This window comes from Panthera pardus, unplaced genomic scaffold (assembly GCF_024362965.1).
Source record: "Panthera pardus isolate Hobbes unplaced genomic scaffold, ASM2436296v1 HiC_scaffold_13, whole genome shotgun sequence".
Taxonomy (NCBI): Eukaryota; Metazoa; Chordata; class Mammalia; order Carnivora; family Felidae; genus Panthera; species Panthera pardus.
In genome coordinates, this window is record NW_026526688.1 from 26,012,866 (window position 1) to 26,035,046 (window position 22,181).

General features: G+C 36.9%; 1 protein-coding gene across 1 annotated transcript in view; it reads left to right on the forward strand.

Annotated features, from left to right (window-relative positions):
• Positions 1-22,181, forward strand: part of LONRF1 (LON peptidase N-terminal domain and ring finger 1) — a 37,700-nt gene that overhangs the window by 11,730 nt on the left and 3,789 nt on the right. Inside the window, exons 3-10 of the mRNA XM_019466785.2 lie at positions 7-129; positions 10,852-11,001; positions 11,497-11,737; positions 11,834-11,930; positions 13,802-13,916; positions 16,846-16,967; positions 19,201-19,359; positions 19,470-19,632. Coding sequence (XP_019322330.1) covers positions 7-129; positions 10,852-11,001; positions 11,497-11,737; positions 11,834-11,930; positions 13,802-13,916; positions 16,846-16,967; positions 19,201-19,359; positions 19,470-19,632 — 1,170 coding nt within the window. The remainder of the gene's footprint in view (positions 1-6; positions 130-10,851; positions 11,002-11,496; positions 11,738-11,833; positions 11,931-13,801; positions 13,917-16,845; positions 16,968-19,200; positions 19,360-19,469; positions 19,633-22,181) is intronic.

Genomic DNA, 22,181 nt, shown 5'->3' on the forward strand with positions numbered 1-22,181 from the left:
TTGAAGGTCTACTTCAGGAAAGGAAAAGTACTCCATGATGCTGGTTTTTTAGGTGATGCCTTACAACTCTTTCTTCAATGCTTAGCCCTTGATGAAGATTTTGCACCTGCAAAGCTAGAAGTAGAAAAGGTAACTGGTTTACCAACTATAATAGTTCAAAGCACGTCTAAGACATAGGTCTTTTTAAAAATGCTTTTTTGGAATCTTGGGAAAGAGCATAAGGAGTCCATGAGTCAACTTTAGTAGCAGTTTGACAAGTGGTTTTAAGGTTCATATACTTAGTATATTGAGTTTTTACTGAAATCAAAATATTTCATTCACAGATATTTAAAAGCATTATTTTTGCTTAAATTTGGTGTTTTTAATAGTTTGTTTGCAGCCAGACTAACCATCCTTAATTAAATATTGTTATCATGATATATCTGCTCAGAAATTTTTTTTAATTGAAACAAAATGGGTATATAACATATATAAGTTTCAGTGTACAGCATTATAATCCAACATTAGTATACACTACAAAGAGATCACCACTAAAAGTCTATTTACCATTCATCACCATACAGTGCCTCCTTCCCTCATTTTATCCAGATCCCTTCCTCTGTGGTAACCACCAATCTGTTCTCCATATGTGGAAATTTGTTTTTGTTTTGTTTTGTGTGTTCATGTCTATCTGTTTTTTGTTTTTTGTTTTTTGTTTTTTGTTTTTTTAAGATTCCACATTTGAGTGAAGTCATACAATGTTTGCATTTCTCCATCTGACTTATTTCACTTACCATAATACCTTCATGGTCCATTGATGTCACAAATGGCAAGATATCATTTTTTTTTGGCTAAGTGGTAGTCCATCGCATATGTGTACTGTATCTTCATTCATCTATTAATGGACATTTAAGTTGTTTCCGTTTCTCAGCTATTGTAAATAATGCTACATGTACATAGGAACGCATAACAATGTACATAGGAATGCAAATCTTTTCAAATCAGTGTTTTTGCATTCTAAAGATACATACCCAGAAGTAGAATAGCTGCATGATGTGGTATTCTGTTCTTAATTTGTCAAGGAATCTCCATACTGTTTTCCATAGTGGCTTTACCACCAACAGTTCACTTTTCTTTACATCCTCTCTAACCCTTGTTATTTCGTGTCTTTTTGATAGTAGCCATTCTAACCATTGTGAGATGATACCTCATTGTGGTTTTGATTTATATCTCCCTGATTAGTGATACTGAGCACCTTTTTATGTTCCTGTTGGCCATCTGTAGGTCTTTGGAAAAATGTCTATTCAGATCCTCTGCCCATTTTCTAATTAGGTTTTTTTGTTGTTGAGTTGTAGAAGTTCTTTATATATCTTGGATATTAATCCCTTGTCAGATACATGATTTGCAAAAATCTCCCATTCGGTAGGTTGCCTTTTTATTTTGATGATTCCTTATACTGTGCAGAAGCTCTTTAAAGTTTGATGCAATCCCATTTGTTTATTATTGCTCTTTTTCTTGCTTTTGGAGTCAGATCCACAAAAATACTGCTAAAACCCGTGTTGAGGAGTTAACCATCTATGTTTTCTTTTAGGAATTTGTGATTTCAGGTCTTAAATTCACATTTTTAATCCATTTTGAGTTAATTTCTATGTATGGTGAAAGATACTGGTCTAGTTTCGTTCTTTTGCCTGTGTCTATCCAGCTTTCCCAGCACCATTTATTAAAGAGACTCATTCATTCTCCATTGCATGTTCTTGGCTCCTTTGTTGTAAATTAATTGTCCGTATATGTATGGGTTTGATTCATTTCTGGTCCATCAGTGTGTGTGTGTCCGTTTTTATGCCGCCATTGTACTGTTTTGAATACAGTACTGTATTCAGTACTGTAGTTTTGTCTTATAGTTTGAAATCAGGGAGCATGCTCCAGCATTTTTCTCCTTTCTTAAGATTGCTTTGGCTATTTGGGATCTTTTGTGGTTTTCTACAATTTTAGGATTACTTGGTCTAATTGGATGGAAAAATGCCATTGGGATTTTGATAGGGATTACAATGAATCTGTAGATTGCTTTGGGGAGTATGGATATTTTAATAATATTATTCTTCCAATCCATGATCATGGTATATCTTCCCATTTATTTGTTTCTTTCTTTTATCAGGGTCTTAGAGTGTATAGATCTTTCACCTCCTTGGTTAAGTTTATTCCCCAGTATTTTATTTTTGATGCAATTGTAAATTGGATTATTTTCTTATTTTCTCTTTCTGATAAATCCTAATTAATTTATAGAAATGCCACAAATTTCTGTATGTTGGTTTTGTATCTTGCTAAGTTACTGAATTCTTTTATTAGTTCTAACAGGTCTTTTGTGGAATCTTTAGTTTTTTGTATGTAGTACCATATCATCTACAAATAGTGACATTTTCTTTCTTTCCAATTTGGATGCCTTTTATTTCTTTTTCTTGCCTAATTGCTGTGACTAGGATTTCCAGTACTATGATCAGTAAAGTGGTGAGAATGGGCATCCTTATCTTATTCCTGATCATAGAGGAAATGCTCTCAGGTTTTTGCCACTGAGTATGATGCTAGCTACAGGTCTGTCATATGTGGCCTCTTTATGTTTAAGTGCATTCCCTCCGTATCTACTTTAACAGTTTTTGTCATACATGGATGTTGACTTTTGTCAAACCCATATCTAATGAGATTATCATATGATTTTTATCCTGTTTTGTTAATGTGGTGTATCATGTTGATTGGATTGATTGGTTGTTTCATCATCCCTGCATCCCTGGAATAAATCCCATTTGATCATCATGCATGAACCTTTTACTGTATTGTTGAATTCAGTTAAATAATATTTTGTTGAGGATTTTTGCATTAATTTTAATCACTGATAATGGCCTGTAATTTTCTTTTTCTGTGGTGTTCTTGTCAGCTTGGTGGCATCATAAAATTATTTTGGAAGTGTTCCTTCTTCAAGTTTTTGGAAGAGTTGAGAAGGATAAGTATTAAATCTTCTTTAAATGTTTAGTAGAATTCACCAGTAAGCCATCTGGTCCTAGACTTTTGTTTGTTGGGAGGTTCTGATTACTGATTCCATCTTCTTACTAGTGATTGATCTATTCAAATTTTCTGTTTCTTCATGACTCAGTCTTGGAGGAGTGTATATGTCTAAAAAGTTATTCATTTCTTCTAGGTTGTCCAATTTGTTGGCATATAATTGTTTGTAGTAGTGTCTTATAATTTGGTGTGTCATTTGTAACGTCTCATTTCTCATTTTGTTGATCTGAGCCCTCTTTTTTTGGATTTGACAGATTTTTTTTTTTTTTTTACTATTTTTTATTCTAGTAAAATTGACATACAGTTATATTAGTTTCATGTGTACACTATAGAGATTTAACAATTCTGTACATTATTTAGAGCTCATCATGATAATGTATTCTTAACCCCTTTATCTGTTTCACCTCCACCCCACCAACCTCCCCTCTGGCAATCCCCAGTTCTCTATATTTAAGAATCTGTGTTTTGTTTCTTTTTTTCTTTGTTCATTTGTTTTGTTTCTTAAATTCCACGTATGAGTGAAATCATATGGTATTTGTCTTTCTGTGACTGATTTATTTCCCTTAGCATTATAACTTGTAGATCCATGTTGTTGCAAATGGCACGATATCATTCTTTTTTATGGCCAAGTGATATTCCATTATATATGTGTGTGTATACACACATCTTTATCCACTCATCTGTTGTTTCCATAGCTTGCCTATTACGAATACTGCAGTAAACATAGGGGTGCATCTGTCTTTTCAAATTACTGTTTTCATTTTGGGTAAATAACCAGTAGTGGAATTACTAGATCATATGGTATTTCTATTTTAATTTTTTGAGTGACCTACACAGTTTTCACAGTAGTTGCACCGGCTTGTATTCCTACCAACAATGCCTAAGGGTTCTTTTTTTCTCCACATCCTTGCCAACACCTGTTATTTCTTGTGTTTTTTATTTAGCCATTTGACAGGTGTGAGGCAATATCTGATTATGGTTTTGATTTTCATTTCCCTGATGATTAGTGATGTTGAGCATCTTTTCTTGTATCTGTTGGCCAGGTTTATGTCTTCTTTGGAAAAATGTCTATTCATGTACTTGCTCATTTTTAATTGGATTACTTTTTAGGGGGTGGTGAACTGTAGAAATTCTTTATATGTTTTGAATATTAACCCCTTATTGGATATGTTATTTGCAAATATCTTCTCTCATTCAGGAGGTTTTCTTTTTGTTTTGTTGATGGCTTCCTTCGCTGTGCAGAAGCTTCTTATTTAGATGTAGTTTCAATAGTTTATTTTTGCTTGTGTTTCCCTTACCTCAGGAGACATATCTAGAAAAATGTTGCTATGACCAGTGTCAGAGATGTTATTGCCTGTGCTGTCTTCTAGGATTTTTATGGCTTCAGGTCTCACATTTAGGTCTTGAATCCATTTGGAATTTATTTTTGTGTATGGTGTAAGAAAGTGGTCCAGTTTTCCCAACACCATTTGTTGAAAAGACTGTCTTTTTTCCAACTGGATATTCTTTCCTGCTTTGTCGAAGATTAATTGACCAAGTAATCATGTATTTATTTTTGAGTATTCTATTGTGCTCCATTAATCTGTTGTCTGTTTTTGTGCCAGTACCATACTGCTTTGATTACTACAGCTTTGTAATAGATCTTGAAGTCTGGAATTGTGATTCCTCTAGCTTGCTTTTCTTTTTCAAAATTGCTTTGGCTGTTCGAGGTCTTTTGTGGTTGCTTACAAATTTTTGAATTGTTTGTCCCAGTTCTGTGAAAATAGCTGTTGGTATTTTCATAAGGATTGTATTAAATCTGTAGATTGCTTTGAGTAGTATAGACATTTTAACAATACTTGTTCGTCAGCCTATGAGCATGGAATGTCTTTCCGTTTGTTTGTGTTGTCTTCAGTTTCTTTCCTCCATGTTTTATAGTTTATAGAGTACAGGTCTTTCACCTCTTTGGTTAGGTTTATCCCTGGTATCTTATTATTTTAATAAGATTATCAATTATCAATAAATAATTTATTTGTAAGTGGGATTGTTTTCCTGATTTCTTTCTGCTGCTTATTAGTATAGAAGTGCAACAGATTTCTGCACATTGATTTTGTATCCTATGACTCTACTGAATTCATTTGTCTGTTCTAGTAGTTTTTTGGTGGAGTCTTTAGGGTTTTCTATATAGAGTATCATGTCATCTGCAAATAGTGAAAGTTTTACTTCTTCCTTACCAATTTGGATACTTTTTATTCCTTTTTCTTGTCGGTTACATGGCTAGGAATTCCAATACTATGTCAAAAGTGTTGAGAGTGGATATCCTTGCCTATCCCCTGACCTTAGGGGAAAAGCTCTCAATTTTTCATTACTGAGTATGTTGTTAGCTCTGGTTTCATATATGGTCTTTATTATGTTGAAGTATATTTCCTCTAAACCTACTTTTTTGAGGGTTTTTCATCATGAATGGATGTTATACCTTGTCAATTGTTTTTACTGCTTCTATTGAAATGATTCTGTGGCTTTTATCCTTTCTCTTATTGATGTGATGTATCACGTTGATTGATTTGTGAATATTGAACCACCCTTGTATCCCAGGAATAAATCCCACATGATTGTGATGAATGATTTTTTTTAATGTGCTATTGGATTCTGTTTGCTAATATTTTATTGAGGATTTGTGCATCTGTATTCATCAGAGATATTTGCCTATAGTTTTCTTTTTTTGTATTGTCTTCATCTGGTTTTGGTATCAGAATAATGTTGGCCTCATAGAATGAATTTGGAATCTTTCCTTCCTTTTGATTTTTTGGAATAGTTTGAGAATAGACGTTAACTCTTATTTAAATATTTGGTTAGAATTCCTCTATGTAGCCATCTGCTCCGGGACTTTTGTTTGTTGGGACGTTTTTGTTTACTAATTCAATTTTTTAAACAACTTATACAATGTTTTATTTATTTTTAAAAGTTTATTTATTTTCAGAGAACGTGCACAAGTAGGGGAGAGGCAGAGAGAGAGAGGGAGAGAGAATTCCAAGCAGGCTCTGCACTGATAGATGTGGGGCTCTAACTCAGGAACCATGAGATCATGACCTGAACCAAAATCAGGAGTTGGACACTTAACTAACTGAGCCCCCCAGGCACTCCTACTGATTTAATTTCATTGCCAGGAATTGGGCTGTCCAAATTTTCTATTTCTTTCTAAGTCAAGAGCCCTCTCTCTCTCTTTTTTTTTTTTTTTTTTTTGGTTAGTCTAGCTAAACATTTGTCCATCTTATTTATTTGTTCAAAGATCCAGCTCTTAATTTTTTGACCTTCCCTCTTTTTGTCTCTATTTCATTTATTTCTGCTATGATCTTTATTATTTCCTTTCTTCTATGACTTTGGGCTTTGTTCCTCTTTTTTAGCTTCTTTAGATATAAAATTAGATTGTTTATTTGAGATTTTTCTTGTTTCTTGAGGTATACTTCTTAGAACATCTTTTCCTGCATCCCAAAGATTTCAGTACGTTGTATTTCTATTTTCATTTGTCTCTAGCTGTTTTTTTTTTATTTGATTTCTTTGATGAGTAATTTGTTGTTTAGTAGCATGATGTTTAATCTCCACATTTTGGGTTGTTTTTATTCAGTTTTATTTCCCCCTTGTAATGGCTACTTTAATACCATTGTGGTTCTAGAAGATGCTTGATAGGATTTCAGTATTCTTGAATTTGAGACTTGTTTCAACATGATCTGTTCTGCAAATGTTTCATGTGCTCTTGAGAAGAATGTGTATTCTGCTGCTTTGGGATGCAACGTTCTGTATATACCTGTTAAGTCCATCTGGTCTAATGTGTCATTTGAGACCAATCGTTCCTTATTAGTTTTCTATCAGGATGATCTATCCATTGATGTAAATGGGGTGTTAAAGTCCCTCATTATTATTGCTGTCAGTTTCTCCCTTTAGGTTCATTTTATTTGCTGCATATTTTGGTATTCCTGTGTTGCATGTACATATGCTTATAAATGTTTCCTTGTTGAATCTTGTTTATTATTATGTGCTGCCCTTCTTTTAAAGTCTTCGTTTTAAAGTCTCTTGTCTGCTATGAGTACAGCGTGTAACTTTCTTTTCATTTCCATGTGCCTGGAACGTCTATCCTTTCACTTTCACAATGTGTGTATCCTGAAGTAAGTGTCTCGTAGGCAGCATGTAGATGGATCTGGGTTTTTTATCTGTTTAGCCACCCTTTGTCTTTAGATTAGAAAGTATAGTCTGTTTTCACTTAAATATTGATAGTTATGTGCCTGTTGCCATTTTGTTAATTATTGTTTGCCTGTTTTCATCATTCCTCTCTCTCCTCCTTTTTCTCTCCTCATAGTTTGATGATTTCCTTTAGTGTATGCTTCGATTCTTTTCTCATTTTCTTTTGCATATTTACTGTCAGTTTTTGTGTGGTCACTGTAAGGCTCACACATAACTTACTTTGTAATGGTCTGTTTTGAGTTGATGGCAACTTAAGTTTGAACACATTCCAAAACTACATTTTTCTCCCCCTTCACCTTTTATATTTTTGATGTCACCTTATACATCTCTTTATTTTAGACATCTCTTAACCAATTATTGTAATTTCAGTTAATTTTACTATTTGTCTTTTAACCTTCATATTTGCTTTGTTTATAAGTGATTGCTCTACTCACCTTTACTGTATATTTATGTTTCCCCCTGAGATTTTTCCTTTGATATGTTTTCTTGTTAATATTAGTGCCACTTCTCTTCAGTTTAGAGAAGTCCCTTTAACATGTCTTGTAGGGCCAGTTTAGTGGTGATGAATTCCATTAGCTTTTGCTTGTCTGGAACACTCTTAATCTTTTTTTTTTTTTTTTTTTTCCTAATTCTGAATGATAATCTTTCTGGGTAGAGAACTCTTGGTGGACGTTTTTTCCTTTCAGCATTTTGAATATGTCATGCCATTTTCCTTCTGGCCTGCAAAGGTTCTGGTAATAAATCTGCTAATGGCCATATGGGGTTTCCCTTTTGTGTAATAAGTTTTTTCTTTTGCTGCTCTTAGGATTCTCTCTTTAAACTGTCCCGTTTGAGCTATAATGTGTCTTGGCTTGGATCTCTTTAGGTTCATCTGATTTGCAACTCTGTGCTTCCTGAATCTGGAAATTCTGTTTTCTTCCCCAGGTTAGAGAAGTTTTCAGCCATTACTTCTTCAAATAAGTTTTCCTACTCTTTCTTTTCTCACTTTGGGACTCCTATTCAGGAATTTTTGTTGACTTGCTTTTTTCGTTTAATTTCCAGTGTAAGTTTTGCTTGTTTTCCATGGTTGCCCGTAGTATTGCCCCGGTTCGTTCTTCCTTAATTTTTTCAGTAATCCATCCATCACTTTCCAGAGTTTGTTTTGTGGTGTGTTAGTTGGTGTTAAGAAAAAAGGGAGGAGGTTCGCTGACTAAATGACTTTGGGAAACATTGGGTTAAATCAGGTTAAACAGGTTTGTTCAGAAATTCTCACAGTTTTTGCTGTACTAATATGACGGTAGCATTCAACTTTTGTCAAACTTATTTAGAGTATCTGGAAAGACTAGAGTCTTTGGAAAGTGTTTTTGGAAAATCTACCCTGATACAATTGCAGTGCCCAATCACGATGTTCTCCTCAATATCTTTAAAACATGCCGTTTTATCACCTCTATAGTGTTTTTTACATTGTGGCTTTATTTAGAATCACCTTAGGGGCATGGTAAGTATAAAGATTCCTGGACTTCACCACAGACCTTTGGAATTAGAATCTCTGGAATTCCGGCATAGTTTTACAAACACCTAGGAAAATTCTTGTGCACTTTGAAGTATGAGAATGTTGAAAATTTTCTCAGGTCCCGGATCCCTCATACATACAGCTAACCTCTGCATATCTTCTCTGAGGCTTGCTTGCATATACCTTCCAGCCCATCGATTTAACAAAAAATCGTTTACTCTCATGTGTTTTCCAACTGTTTTATATTTGTTAGTGGTATCTCCCTGGGGACACTGCAGACCTTTTTAAGGGCTTATAATTTTGCATCTTCTATGCTACTAGATATCCTTATATTTCTGTAAACGTTTGTTGTTTAATAAGGTCAGGTAAATGCAAAACAAGTGATACTTTGAAATACTTGGTTTTCTCGCAGTACGCTTTTTGTAAATTGTGGTTTGATTTACATATAATAAACTGCATGGATTTTACAGTCTGGTGAGTTTTGAGAAATTAAACATCCATGTAACAGCACGATATAGACTATTGTCACCGTGCTGGAAAGTCCAGTCATCCCCTTTTCAGCAAATTGCCTCTATCCCTGCTCCCAGAGACAACTACTGTTTAGATCTTTATTACCACAGAGTAGTTTTGCCTATTTTAGAACTTCGTACAAGTGAAACCACACAGTGTGTGCTCTTTTGTGGCTGGCTTTTTTTGCAGAACATCATAGTTTTGGGATCTATCCAGCAATTTTTTCTTGTTCACTAAGTATTCCATCGTAGGAACATACCACAATTTGTGGTATTCACAGTTAATAGTGATTTTCATTTGGATTGTTACCAGCTGCTGCTATGAATTAACATTCTTGAACAAGTCGTTTTGTGAACATAAGTTTTTATATCTCTTTGGTAAATACTTAGTGGAGTTGCTGGGTTCTAGAGTAGTTGAGTGTTTAATGCATTTTTTTAAGCCAGGAGAAAAGTAAAAACATACAAATTTTAAAGGGAATATTGTTTGTTCATTAAAGGGGATATTGCCTGAGCTCCTACCAGATAAGCACTTTTATGTACATTGAATATATCTCCTATTTATTTACCTCATAGCAATGATTCAGGAGTAATCTGATTTTTGTGAGTTTGAGAGGTAATGCAACTGAAAAACTAAAACATCCACGTTTAGACTTTAAGAAATGCTCTGCTGTTCATTTAATATAGTTTATTCGACAATAACAATCATTTGGGTCCTACTCATTTCCTTCTAGCCAGGTTCTTCCCTCGCTTAACCTACCATGGTTTTGTTTAAGATGTATTCCCGATAGCAGCACCCAGAAATTCTGATGGGACAGCTGCCTCCCAGGTTAACTCACAGCTGTTAAGGGACAGCTGCCATATGGTGCTCCCAACCGAGAGAGCTGGGCAATGGTGGCTACCCGTGTAGGTTACTCAGTGAGAAGCTAAATTCAGGGTAAATAAGTGGAATTTTAAGAGTTTTGTAATTAGAATTACAAGTTCTTTAATTCACTTAAACACTCTAAGTCCAGTCTTAAAGTATACTTTGGGGTGAACTGTGAACTTGCTAGGCTGGGACTCACTAATGTTGAGAGGTAAATATTTTCTACTTCTCTTGAGATCTCTTCTTTTTACAGGGCACCTGGGTGGCTCAGTCGGTTAAGTGTCTGACTCTTGGTTTCAGCTCAGGTCACGATCTCATGGTTCATGAGTTCAAGCTTGTGCTGGGCTCTGCTCTGACAGCGCGGAGGCTGCTTGGGATTCTCTCTCTCCCTCTGTCTGCCCCTCCCATAGTCCTTCTCTCTCTCTCATTCAAAAATCTCTTTATAATCCTCCATTAAAAAGTCAGTTTTAATATTGGGTAACTTCTAGGCTGGTAGTCTAGCCACTCCAATGCTTTTCTTTTGAATTATTTCTTTGACGTGATCTGACCCCATTCAGGCACACCTTGGCTTTACAAGCCTTTTGAATGGTTTGGCATTTCTGTTTATTGCTTAATCTCTTCCTCCTCTGCTCATTAAAAACAATGTCTGCTGTGAATTTTCTAAAATTTCTTAGATGGCTTTATATTAAATTATCCCTAATCATACATTTTCCATTACCTTTACATTTCTCTTACAGATTTTATGTGATTTATTGTCACCTGAAAACTTAAAAGAAGGCCTGAAGGACTCTTCCTGGAGTTCATTGCCATGTATTAAAAACAAACCTTTTGGTTTTCCTGTAGTAATGGAAGAGTCTCACTCTGCCACAGAGCTTAGCCCAGAGCAGGTAAGGGGTGAGAAAAGATTTTCATGGGTTGAGTGCATCTGGTTTTTTACAGGTTAAGATTTTCACTTTCTGGGTTTCAAGAAATAGAATCTATTAAGCATGATCTGAATTAGATTTTTTTGTCTGTAGCCTTTTATTTTACACTAAACTTTTATGTAAAATATGTGTTCATTAACCACAATTTTAGGTCACCTGAATATCAGAAAACTTTAGTCTCGTGGGAAATGTAGAACATGGTACTTATTTTAGTTTCTTCAGGGTTGTAACAACTATATTAGCATAACTGCATCGACCTCATTATAACATGTCAGCTTGATGTCTAAGGCTATATTATAATTACTAGTAAAATGATTTATTTATCAGGGTTTTAGAATTAAAAGTTGGTGCTTTTAAATGAATGGTAAAAAGAACATTCTGAGACAGTGGAATTTCATTTCAGTTTGGTTCGTGGTGAGAGCCGCAATACAGTTACCCTTGTTTGTTGTACTTTTGTAGAACGAAGAAATACCAGAGGTCACTTCAGAGCTTATCAAAGGAAGCTTAAACCGTACATGGTCAGCACAGGCTATAAATTCAACAGAAATGCCTGCCAGAGAGGACTGTTTAAAAAGAGTGTCCTCGGAACCTCTACTCTCTGTTCAAGAAAAAGGTGCTCTGCTGAAAAGAAAGTTGTCTCTTTTAGACCAGGATGTGATTGTAGATGAAGACGGAAGAAATAAGCTTAAAAAACAAGGAGGTAAAAATGTCACTACACTCATTTAGAACACATCTATTTATTTAGAATGGTCTTTAAACTTTTTCCTAAAGATGATAACCCTCTTTGTTTTAATAGAAACTCGCAATGAAGTCTGTACGTTTTCATTAACTTACGGTGACATCCCAGAAGAATTAATAGATGTTGCAGATTTTGAGTGTTCTCTCTGCATGAGGTAAGTGTATAAAATTTTATAAAGATGCATATTTTATATTACCAAATAAAATACAAAGTACATAAAGGTAATCTACTCTAAAGTGACAGAATACTGGACTAAAAATCAAAAGATATGAATTTTAGTTCTCGGCTTACCTTTCACAACTTGGGCAGGTAATCTCTGAACGTTATTTGGATTTTCGTTACTTACACAGTGGGGTATTTCCATAGCCTATATTGCAGGCGTTGTAAGAATCTAATGACTTACATATTGTAAAGGACTATAAAAGTTATACATATTATTGAAACTTAGACACATACATGGTTTTAGATTTGGGTAAAAATGCTAACGTGTTGTATATATATGATTCTGTCTTGTTTTAACTATAAAGTCCTTTTTAAGTAAAGTTGGATAAAGGTTTCCGTTGTGTGGGAATGCAAGCTGGCGCAGCCACTCTGGCAAACAGTTATGGAGGTTCCTCAAAAAACTAAAAATAGAACCACCCTACCACCCAGCAATTGCACTACTAGGCATTTATCCAGGGGATACAGGTGTGCTGTTTCGAAGGGACACACGCACCCCCATGTTTATAGCAGCACTATCAGCAATAGCCAAAGTATGGAAAGAGCCCAAATGTCCATCGATGGATGAATGGATAAAGAAGATGTGGTGTGTATATATATATATATATATATACACATACAATGGAGTATTACTCGACAATCAAAAAGAATGAAATCTTGCCATTTGCAACTACTTGGATGGAGCTGGAGGGTATTATGCTGAGTGAAATTAGTCAGAAAGACAAAAGTCATCTGACTTCACTCACATGAGGACTTTAAGAGACCAAAGAGATGAACATAAGGGAAGGGAAACAAAAAGAATATAAAAACAGGGAAGGGGACAAAACAGAAGAGACTCCTAAATATGGAGAACAAACTGAGGGTTACTGGAGGGGTTGTGGGAGGGGGGATGGGCTAAATGCATAAGGGGCACTAAGGAATCTACTCCTGAAATCATTGCTGCACTAGATGCTAACTAATTTGGATGTAAATTTAAAACAAATTAAAAAAATAAAAATAAAAGATTTCCATTGTGTAGAATGCTTGTAATTCTAGAAGACTAATAGTTTTGAAAGATATGTTCCATTTACTTGAGTTGTGGTGGAGTCAGAGGAACAGTACCCGGAGACCTGGTGGCTGGCCACATCAGGCTGGTAAGAACTAGCTGTGTTCTGAGCAGGTCCCTTATCTCTGAGCCTAGACTGCTTCATCCATCTGTGAGGTGAGGGCATTAGGCCAGATGATTTCTCAAGTGCCTTTTTATCTAGGAAATTCCGAAGTATCATGTTTCAGGAAATAATTATCATGTAAGTAAAATTAGTATTTCTATATTGTTCATTAATTCTGGTATTAAGCCTAATATTTCTTTACGAATTAACTGTAAAGTTTATTGGGTTATTCTTTTTCATGGATTTTATATTGTAAGGCTTTTATAGGCTTGTTAAGAAATAATCTAGTCAACAACTAATAATTATATATTTCATATTGTTTATTTTACACACCAAGTCTCAGAGACTATGTGCATTTTACATTTATTGCACTTCTCAGTTTGGACCAGCTGGATTTCAGATGTTTAGTAGCTCCCATGTGGGCTGTTCCATTGGTCAGTATAGCTTTCACCCCTTGGCAGAGTAGTACCCCTGTTGATGGAGAACTTTTAAAAGGTTCAGGAGGGGATAATTGTATGTATCACTGCCCCTTCCTTCCTCTCCTGCCCACTAGACCCTCCTTCTTCCTCAAATAGAGATTAGTCTTATGGTTCCATTATTTCTTCACTTTTTCCCATGGATAGTTTAATGTGAAAACATGTATTTTGGTTGATTTCAGGTTGTTTTTTGAGCCAGTAACAACCCCTTGTGGACACTCCTTCTGTAAGAATTGCCTTGAGCGCTGTTTAGATCATACACCGTATTGTCCTCTCTGCAAAGAAAGCTTAAAAGAGGTAAACATTTGCATATTTATCTGTTTATTGATCTTAAGCTTGGCAATACTGATTTGTATTTAGCCCATAGAAATAGAGTGATTCTCATGTTCAGAATAAATTACATTATATATGCTGACTGACCAAGAAGGAAAACATTACATTACCCTAAATGCTAGTGCTGGAGAAAGGTGAATTTGGAGAGCATAGGGGAAAGGAGGGCCATTCTGGAGGCCAAGCCCCATGTATTTTTTTTTTTTAAACAAAGGGGGCTATGGTCAAGTACCTGGCCTAGACTTGGTTCAGTTTTAATGATGACAGACAGTATTGGGAAAACCCAACTGCCTTGCCTTCCACCCTCAATAATACCCTGGATTTCAGCCCTAGTCCTGCCTCCTTAACATATGGAACAACTAAGAGAATTTTTTGCATTGATGGAAATTCTCCATAACTATGCTGTCCAACATGGTAGTCACACGTGGCAATTGAGCACTTGAAATGTGGCTAGTGTGGCTGAAGACCTGTATTTTAAATTTTCATTTTCATTTAAGTGGACACATGTGACTGGTGGCTACCACTTGGGCAGCACAGCTCTAGAAAGTGGTGTACTTACTGGAGGCACAGCTTCCCACACCCCTTGTACAGTCAGTGATCAATGCTGTTAATAACCTGTGTTAGGGAAATAGCTGGATCTCAGGTACATATCTTTTGTAACCAATGGGAAGACAGCATTTTCCCAATCCTGCTTGGGTGTCCTTAGCCATAATGTGAGGCCCCAGTGTTATAATTCTAGGTCCCAATTACAACCGTAGCATTGATCACGAGAATGATCCTATCTCTGGGGGGTGACAGCATTGCTTAAAAAAGAGTCTTCCAAATATGAATAAAAAATTAATAAGCCATTTTGCATTTGAACGTAGTTAATTCCTATGCAGAAAAAACTCTGTACAGATATTATAATAGCCTATGTGTATTAAATACATGGATAGGAGTCTTACATAACAAGCCAATATGTCAAACATAAAACCATATATAGAATTTTCACAAAGTCCAAAAACCTAAGACAAACTCGTTCTTAAAAAGTTTATTAATTACATTTCTGCCTATATACTTCATGTTTTCAGGTGAAGTACTCTAATCATGTTTTTTTTCTGTGTTTCCAGAGTTTTTAAATATTCTGTAGTATATAGTGTTTTTTTTTTCAAATTAACAATTAGATATGTGGCTTTAAATTTAGAGCTACCTCACCTTAAGAAATGTCTGGAGTTTGAAGGAAAACAAGCATTATTTAAAAAAACAGCCAGCATACTGTTTGAAAATAACTTTATCCTGTGTCCTAAAGGTATCCTGTATAATAGGTAAAATCTAAGTATATATTTAAAAAAACAAATTGATACGCTCTATCATTTTATGCTTTTGTCATTTTCTTTTGTTCTTCTTTCATCGGAATGTATTTAAGATTTTTTTATAGCAGAATAATCCATTGATTTAACATTTCCCTGTTGTTGGGTATGTAAGTTGTTTTGTTCTTTGTTTTATATACCATGATTTGCGTCTTGACTATTTCCTTAGGATAAATTTCTGGAAGGTGAATGGCTGATCCAAAACCATGTATTTATAAGACTCTTAAAACCAAATGCTGGGTTACCTACATCCCCCCAGAAATATTGTACAATTTAGATTCCTATTCCCCCCAAATTAATACACGAGTATCATATATACTATTTAGCCCATTGGTTTTCAAAATGTGTTCCCCTGATGAGCAGCATCTGTATTACCTGAGAACTTGTTACAAATTCTCAGACCCCACCTCAGAGCCACGACATCACAAACTCTGGGGTGGGGCTCAGCCCTCTGCTTTTCAACAAGCCTGATTTCATGCTAAAGTTTGAAAACCACTCCTGGTACCCTTTCCCAACCTCTCCCCCTTCCTACTCCTCCATTCTTCCTTGGATAATGACAAACCCTTATTTTTGCTGCAACGGCAGATTAAAAGTATGTGGCTTCTCTTTATCTTCTGATTGTCTCCCAAGAGTCGTTCCTCACCAACTTTATTATATGGGTTATTGTTCCAAAATTCTGTACCCACGTCCTGGCCTGGTCCCAGCCTTATGCAGTTTTTTAACTTACCTACAGAAACATGTCTTTTTGTCCATGGAATACAGTGTGGTGTGTGGTAACTGCCTTTTATGGGATAAAGGCAGTAAAATTGGGTTTCTCGGGCAACAGAAAAATTAAGGCAGACTTCATGAAAAAGGTAAAGTTGGAGCCAGACCTTGCAGGCTAGGCAGGCTTACAGGCTGGAAGGAGAGGGATGGCTTTTAGCAGTTGGAATAATGACGTGGAAATGCGAGTGGCGGTTTTCCGGAGTGTTAAGGGAGTGGTACAAATGTACCATTTTATATAGAGTTGGGGGGTGGATCGTGTAGGAAAAGCAACCTCTTGATAAGGGTCTGAGTGACAGTGGGTGACACGGGAAGGAAAACCGTCAAGAAAAATGATCTGGAGACTCGGCCACCAAAACTGGGACAAAAAGAATAGTTTCACTTTTCCTAAATAAGGCAAGTGTATTATTTTCTTTATTCCTTAGCTTATTTTTTTGGTTCTCAGTTAAAATGCTAGTCTGAAGTACCCACGAGCTGTCAGATAGAAATTGGCCTTTGGTGTGGGAGAGGGCAGGGCCTCCTGCTGCCCAGAAAGGATTTGAGGTCGTAGCAGGACAAGGGTCTTCTGGACGGTGGTAGTCTCCACCGCAGCCACGTGTCTTCAGTGCTTTGGGGCAAAGCCTGCGCAGATTGACCTGTGTGGCATCATCACTTGTCACGTTCTTCCTCACAAATTAATTCAGAATCGACTGTATAAATATGTAATAAAGGCTTTACTATGAACTGTTTTGCCTGTTTTCTGCTGTAGGAAAAGTACTGGAGTGTGAAATAACACTGTCTTTTAGTATCTAGCAGATAGGAGGTACTGTGTGACACAGCTGTTGGAAGAATTGATAGTGAAGTATCTGCCTGATGAGCTGTCTGAGAGAAAACAAATATATGATGAAGAAACTGCTGAGCTGTCACAGTAAGTTTCTTCTCATAAAGTTAATGTGATCAAGCCCCAGCCACCACCCTTTAACACAGTAAGGAGAGACCTTCTCGCAGCCAGCTGGATCCTGTCTCGAGTTCAACCTAGTGTAGCCCCAGGCTATTTTCAACAAACACGGGTCAGGTTCCCCTCTCCTCAACAGACAGAAGTTTTTAAAAGTTCATTTGGTAACTTCCAGATGTTCCACTGGGGGTTGTTGACTCAAGCCCTTTGCACCGTAGTGGTAGTTTCGGTGGAGGAGGAATTTCCTACGGGACCTCAGGCAGTGGAGTTGGGAACAGAACCCTCAGGTACCAGGCAGGGTTAGCAGGAAGGTGGAGCGTAAACGGCCTGGACTGGCAGCTGCTTTAGCCAATGAGAGGTCGGGAAGTGGGTGGGACCTTGAGGCCTGAGGCTGAAGTTGGTAGGAGTGGCGTAGGGGCCAAAGTGTTAATTAGCCAAGATTACCGGTAGCAGATTAAGTTAGTGTCGGGAGGTAATTTAGGGATAGAGTGGTACAGACCACTACTGAGAGCGAGCACGAACTGGCTAGTTGGGGCTGGGTAGGTTGGACCTGGTTTTGGTGCTCTGTATCCTTTCTTCCTTGTCCTTTTCTGACGTTCTTTTCCCTTCCTGTCTTTCCCTCTTGCTCGAGTCACAGGAGTCTCTTTAAATTTCTTTCCTGCGTAATTTCTTAACTTGCTTTCTCTTTCACTGGACACACCAAAGAAACAGAACTGCACATTTTACATGCCGTGTTTATGTAATAGATTTTGGAAAATAATGGAAACAAAAAGTTATTTTTTTCTTACTTTCTAAGAAAAAATTGTGCTTGCAGACTTAGTATGTGTCCACCAAATGTCTTCACTGGGCCAGTGCCCTTTGATAGAAGAACGGTGTCCATTCTTCTAAGTTGGTACTGATTCGTCTTCCATGATATTGATATTTCATTGTGATTTTGATAGAAAATGTCCTGATATGAGGATTATGAACTTTCTTGATCAACACTGCCAAAAGCTAGTTACAGGAAAGCCGCAGATATGCTTTTGAAATCTTAAGTATAGTGACTGCAACCAGACTCCCGGCAGAAGAGTGGAATCGGCAAATGACAGATGAAGTCCTCACTTGAGGGGGGCTGAGTGTGATGCAGAGAAGCTTGAGGGAGTCTTTGTTACTTACTACCAGGGCTGGTTTTTTTTTTTATGGGGTGCGCATCTTAAGTACTCATCCCCTGGTACTTCAGAGTTTTGCTGCTTAATATTTGTCAGAAGAACTGAAAAAGACCAAATGGAATGCTTAGTCATGGTAGATTACACATTTTTTAAAAGAGGAGCTAATACTTGTATTCCTTGCACATAATTATGTCATTTTGAAGAAAAGCTAGAAGATCCTGTAAATAAGCAGGGGTGGCAAAGGTCATCTATAACCCAAAAGGAATCACCGTTGGCATTTCGGCACGTATCCTTCCAGATTTTAAGATGTATAAATACATTTTCAACAAAAGTGGGATCTTTTTTTCCAAGTCAACGTGTGTATGTGCACACACACACACACGTATATCTTCATTTTATGGTTATGTCAGTTTATTTTACTAGTCCCCTCTTCTAAGTTTTGATTATTATACACAATGTTACAGTGAGCTTTCCTTTCAAGCACTTGTACAAGTTTTTCTAGGAGTTTAAAGGATATGAACTTTTTAAAGTGTCGGCCAGATTCTTCTTCAGTTTGGTTGTACTGTTTGAAACTGCCCTCAGCCCTGCCAGTTTTTCCCATGCCCGTGCCAGAACTGGGCGGTACTGTTGTCCTCCTTCTTTCCTGCCAATCTGGCAGTGAAAAATATTCTATAATTTTAATTACCTAGAAAAAATGTTACTGAGTTATGTTTTTGATCGTGAATTTGAAAATATTTTAATGCACTAGGAATTTTAATGATTTGCCTTTTGTGGACTGTGGGAGCCCATTTTTTTCTTATTATCTATAAGGAAGAGTATTTGATGGATAAAAGACTAACTGTTCTAAACATTTTAAACAGATTAATACAAAATACAAACAAAAGTTTGTATTAATACTAACTGTACTCTTGATTCATAAAGATACTTAGTTCTGTATGACAACCTGGTATCTTAAATTCAGATTTAGTTTTATAAATAGATGCTGATGAGGGTTGCAAGCTTCAGTCATTTTTGTGGTACGTTCTGATGGATGATAATGAGACTTTTTTCCTCTTCAGCTTGACCAAGAATGTTCCAATATTTGTTTGCACTATGGCCTACCCTACTGTGCCTTGCCCTCTTCATGTATTTGAGCCAAGATACAGACTGATGATTCGAAGAAGTATACAAACTGGAACTAAACAGTTTGGGATGTGTGTTAGTGATACCCAGAATAGGTATGTTTTTGTACAGAAATATTTTTGTTTACATTGGAACTTGCTTTGAATATTGAGAATTTGCATTCTTGTTACTTGAACTTTGATATTAATCCGAAGTTTTCTTTTAGTTTTGCAGATTATGGGTGTATGCTACAAATTCGGAATGTACATTTCTTACCTGACGGGAGGTCTGTGGTTGACACAGTTGGAGGAAAGCGGTTTAGGGTCTTAAAGAGAGGAATGAAAGATGGATATTGCACTGCAGACATTGAATATCTGGAAGATGTTAAGGTATTAAATGCTTCTTGAGCACACCTCGGGGTACTCTGTCCTTGGCGTTGCACGGGCTGATAGTCTAGGCGCATACAACAGTTCTTTGTCCCAGGGACTCTGGTCGATACTTACTCAAGTTAGCTCCCAGTTAGCTTTTGCTTATCTTGCTCTTACTCACGGTGTGTCAACTTGGAAGAGTCTCATTTCTGCAGGCTCCCCAACCAACGTGGTGCCTAGAGTGTACGTGGGCATGGTGGGCACTTAGCACCAGCGATGGATTGAATTGAACTTAGAACCCATCTAGGTTATGAAAGCTGCTAATCCCTGCCCTTTTTAATCGAATTTATTAGTAGGCAGACACATTAAAGCCTTTAAAAACTGGTCTGTATGTATCTGACATAGCCTTAATGACAACATGGACACGGTGAGAGGACAGGTGTTCAAACTCTAGGGCATCATAGAGAAAGTACTGTCACCAGCCTTACTGGTGAGATCTTTCCTGCAGTGCATTATTGTGATAACCTTCTTGCAAAGGGTTAATGTGGGCCTTTTGATGATTCCAGTAATTCACCATCTGCAGTTAGTTTAGGTACCAAAAAAATGATTTGTGATGCTATGATTATCAGATGAAAGGCAGGTTCTTTTGGAAGGGCATTATAAAACCATTGACCATATGCTCTCCCTGTTCATTGATCTGGGCCCTTCATTTTAATCGTTTATTGAACGCTGGCATTACAAACATTAGCTCTTTGAATTTTCGGAACTCTGAGATCCTTAGATGAGGAAAGTCAGATCCAAAAGTGGTAATAAATATGCCTAAGATCCTCTAGGTAGAGTCATAGAAATGATTTAAAGCTAGCTCTCTGGCCCCAAGTGCTGTGCTTCAGCATTATGCCATATTGCCTCTCTGATCAACTTGATTGGGCTGATATTTCCTGTCCTGTCTTATGATTAAGATGCTATGGGGAGACTTCTTTTTTTGTGCAGTAGGCCAAAAGTGTTGTGGAAGTTTGATAGTTTCTGTGCCTTAGGCATGCTTAGTTAATGGAGTCATTTGCTAAAGGCAACATTCTTTGTAAGTTTACATCTTCACATTTGGATTTGATGACACAATCCCTTGAGTATATATGGCCAACCATATGCCTAGATAGAAATATAGGACAATAGAATAGCATCTTGAAAGCATTATGAGTTTGGTGTTTAGAAACTGTTTGCTGTCTTTGCAGTCTTAGGAATGTCTAATAATTTTTCCTCATCTTAATGTCTCATCTTTGTAATGATTTCTTGTCCCTTCCTTCTGGAAAAGCTTCTCAAATTTACTTTATAAGCAGTCTTTTTTTTCCCTTAAAGTTCTGCCTGCTTTTTAGCCAGCTCCTTTTTCCACGTCAGACACTTGTCATTTGTGTCGTTCCTTGTTTTCTACAGCCCCTGGTTTGTTTCCTTGAATTTTGTAAGGGTGCCACGTAGAGGTTTTCTTTAATAGTTTTAACAAGTCACAAGTTTATTTCCAGCTCATGTCAAGACCAACGTGTGTTAGCAGGGGACTGAATCTTGTATAGTCATTGCAAGAGCAGAAGTCTTCAACTGGCTCCTCTACCTTTTCATTAACCCAACTTACCAGTTTAATCATAGCTAAGTATATAGCTCAGTGGTATTAAGCACATTCACAGTATTGTGCAAAAGGCAGGTGCTTTTTAGTTTTTTCATTTCACATCTTTCAGAAATAAAAAGTATGTGTTCAGAGTCCCTTTTATAGTGAGTCATTCTTGAAGTATGAAAGGCTGAGTCAGGCCTGGTATTTGTTCAGATGAGTTAATGTATGTGAACTAGAGCCCTCCCCGGCACATAGCGAGTGGGCTAGAAGAGCGTGCTACAGAAATCAATAGAAGATGGAGGAGTTAATGCTCTATTTCATCTCCTGTGTCCTGTGAGACTACTTCTTCTGGATCTGAGGCTGCAGAGCTGATGCATTTAATTTTATGTTTGCAGTTTGGTGATCTGAAGGGTGCAAGGAGGAATGATGGAGGTAGCCACAGCCTTGCCTTTATAGAACTTCCTCCTTGCATAATTTCTTCTCTTGTCTTTTGATATACTGGTTTTCTATGCTAAGATTCTTGTTGTGTTTTGACTCAGTTCCCTGGTAAAAGTGTACTTACGCTTATTGTCCCTCCTGTTACCTGCTTTCTGCCATGTTCTCTCTGCCTGAAACCTCTCCCAATCTTCCCTCTTATTGTAGTGACGATATTCCTTTCTTGTCCCACTGCTTTCAAAAACCATCAATGCAGAGAGACAAAAAGGAATTCCCAACTCACTGTCAGTTGTACCCCTCCCAGCTGGAGGCCGGCAGTAGGGTTCCGCAGTATTGCATTGCTTCGGTGACGAGGCCAGGTGGCCGTCACACCTTGTGGCATCTCTTTAGTCTGGCCATTGCGCTTTGTGAGGCAGAAGCACAGGATATATATTGCGTAAGAATACTCTGATCCAGCACTGAAATTGGGATTGCCTCTTTTTACATTTTTATTTTTGCATTTCTGTTGGGTTAGTGATCTGGACCAGGGGGACTAGAT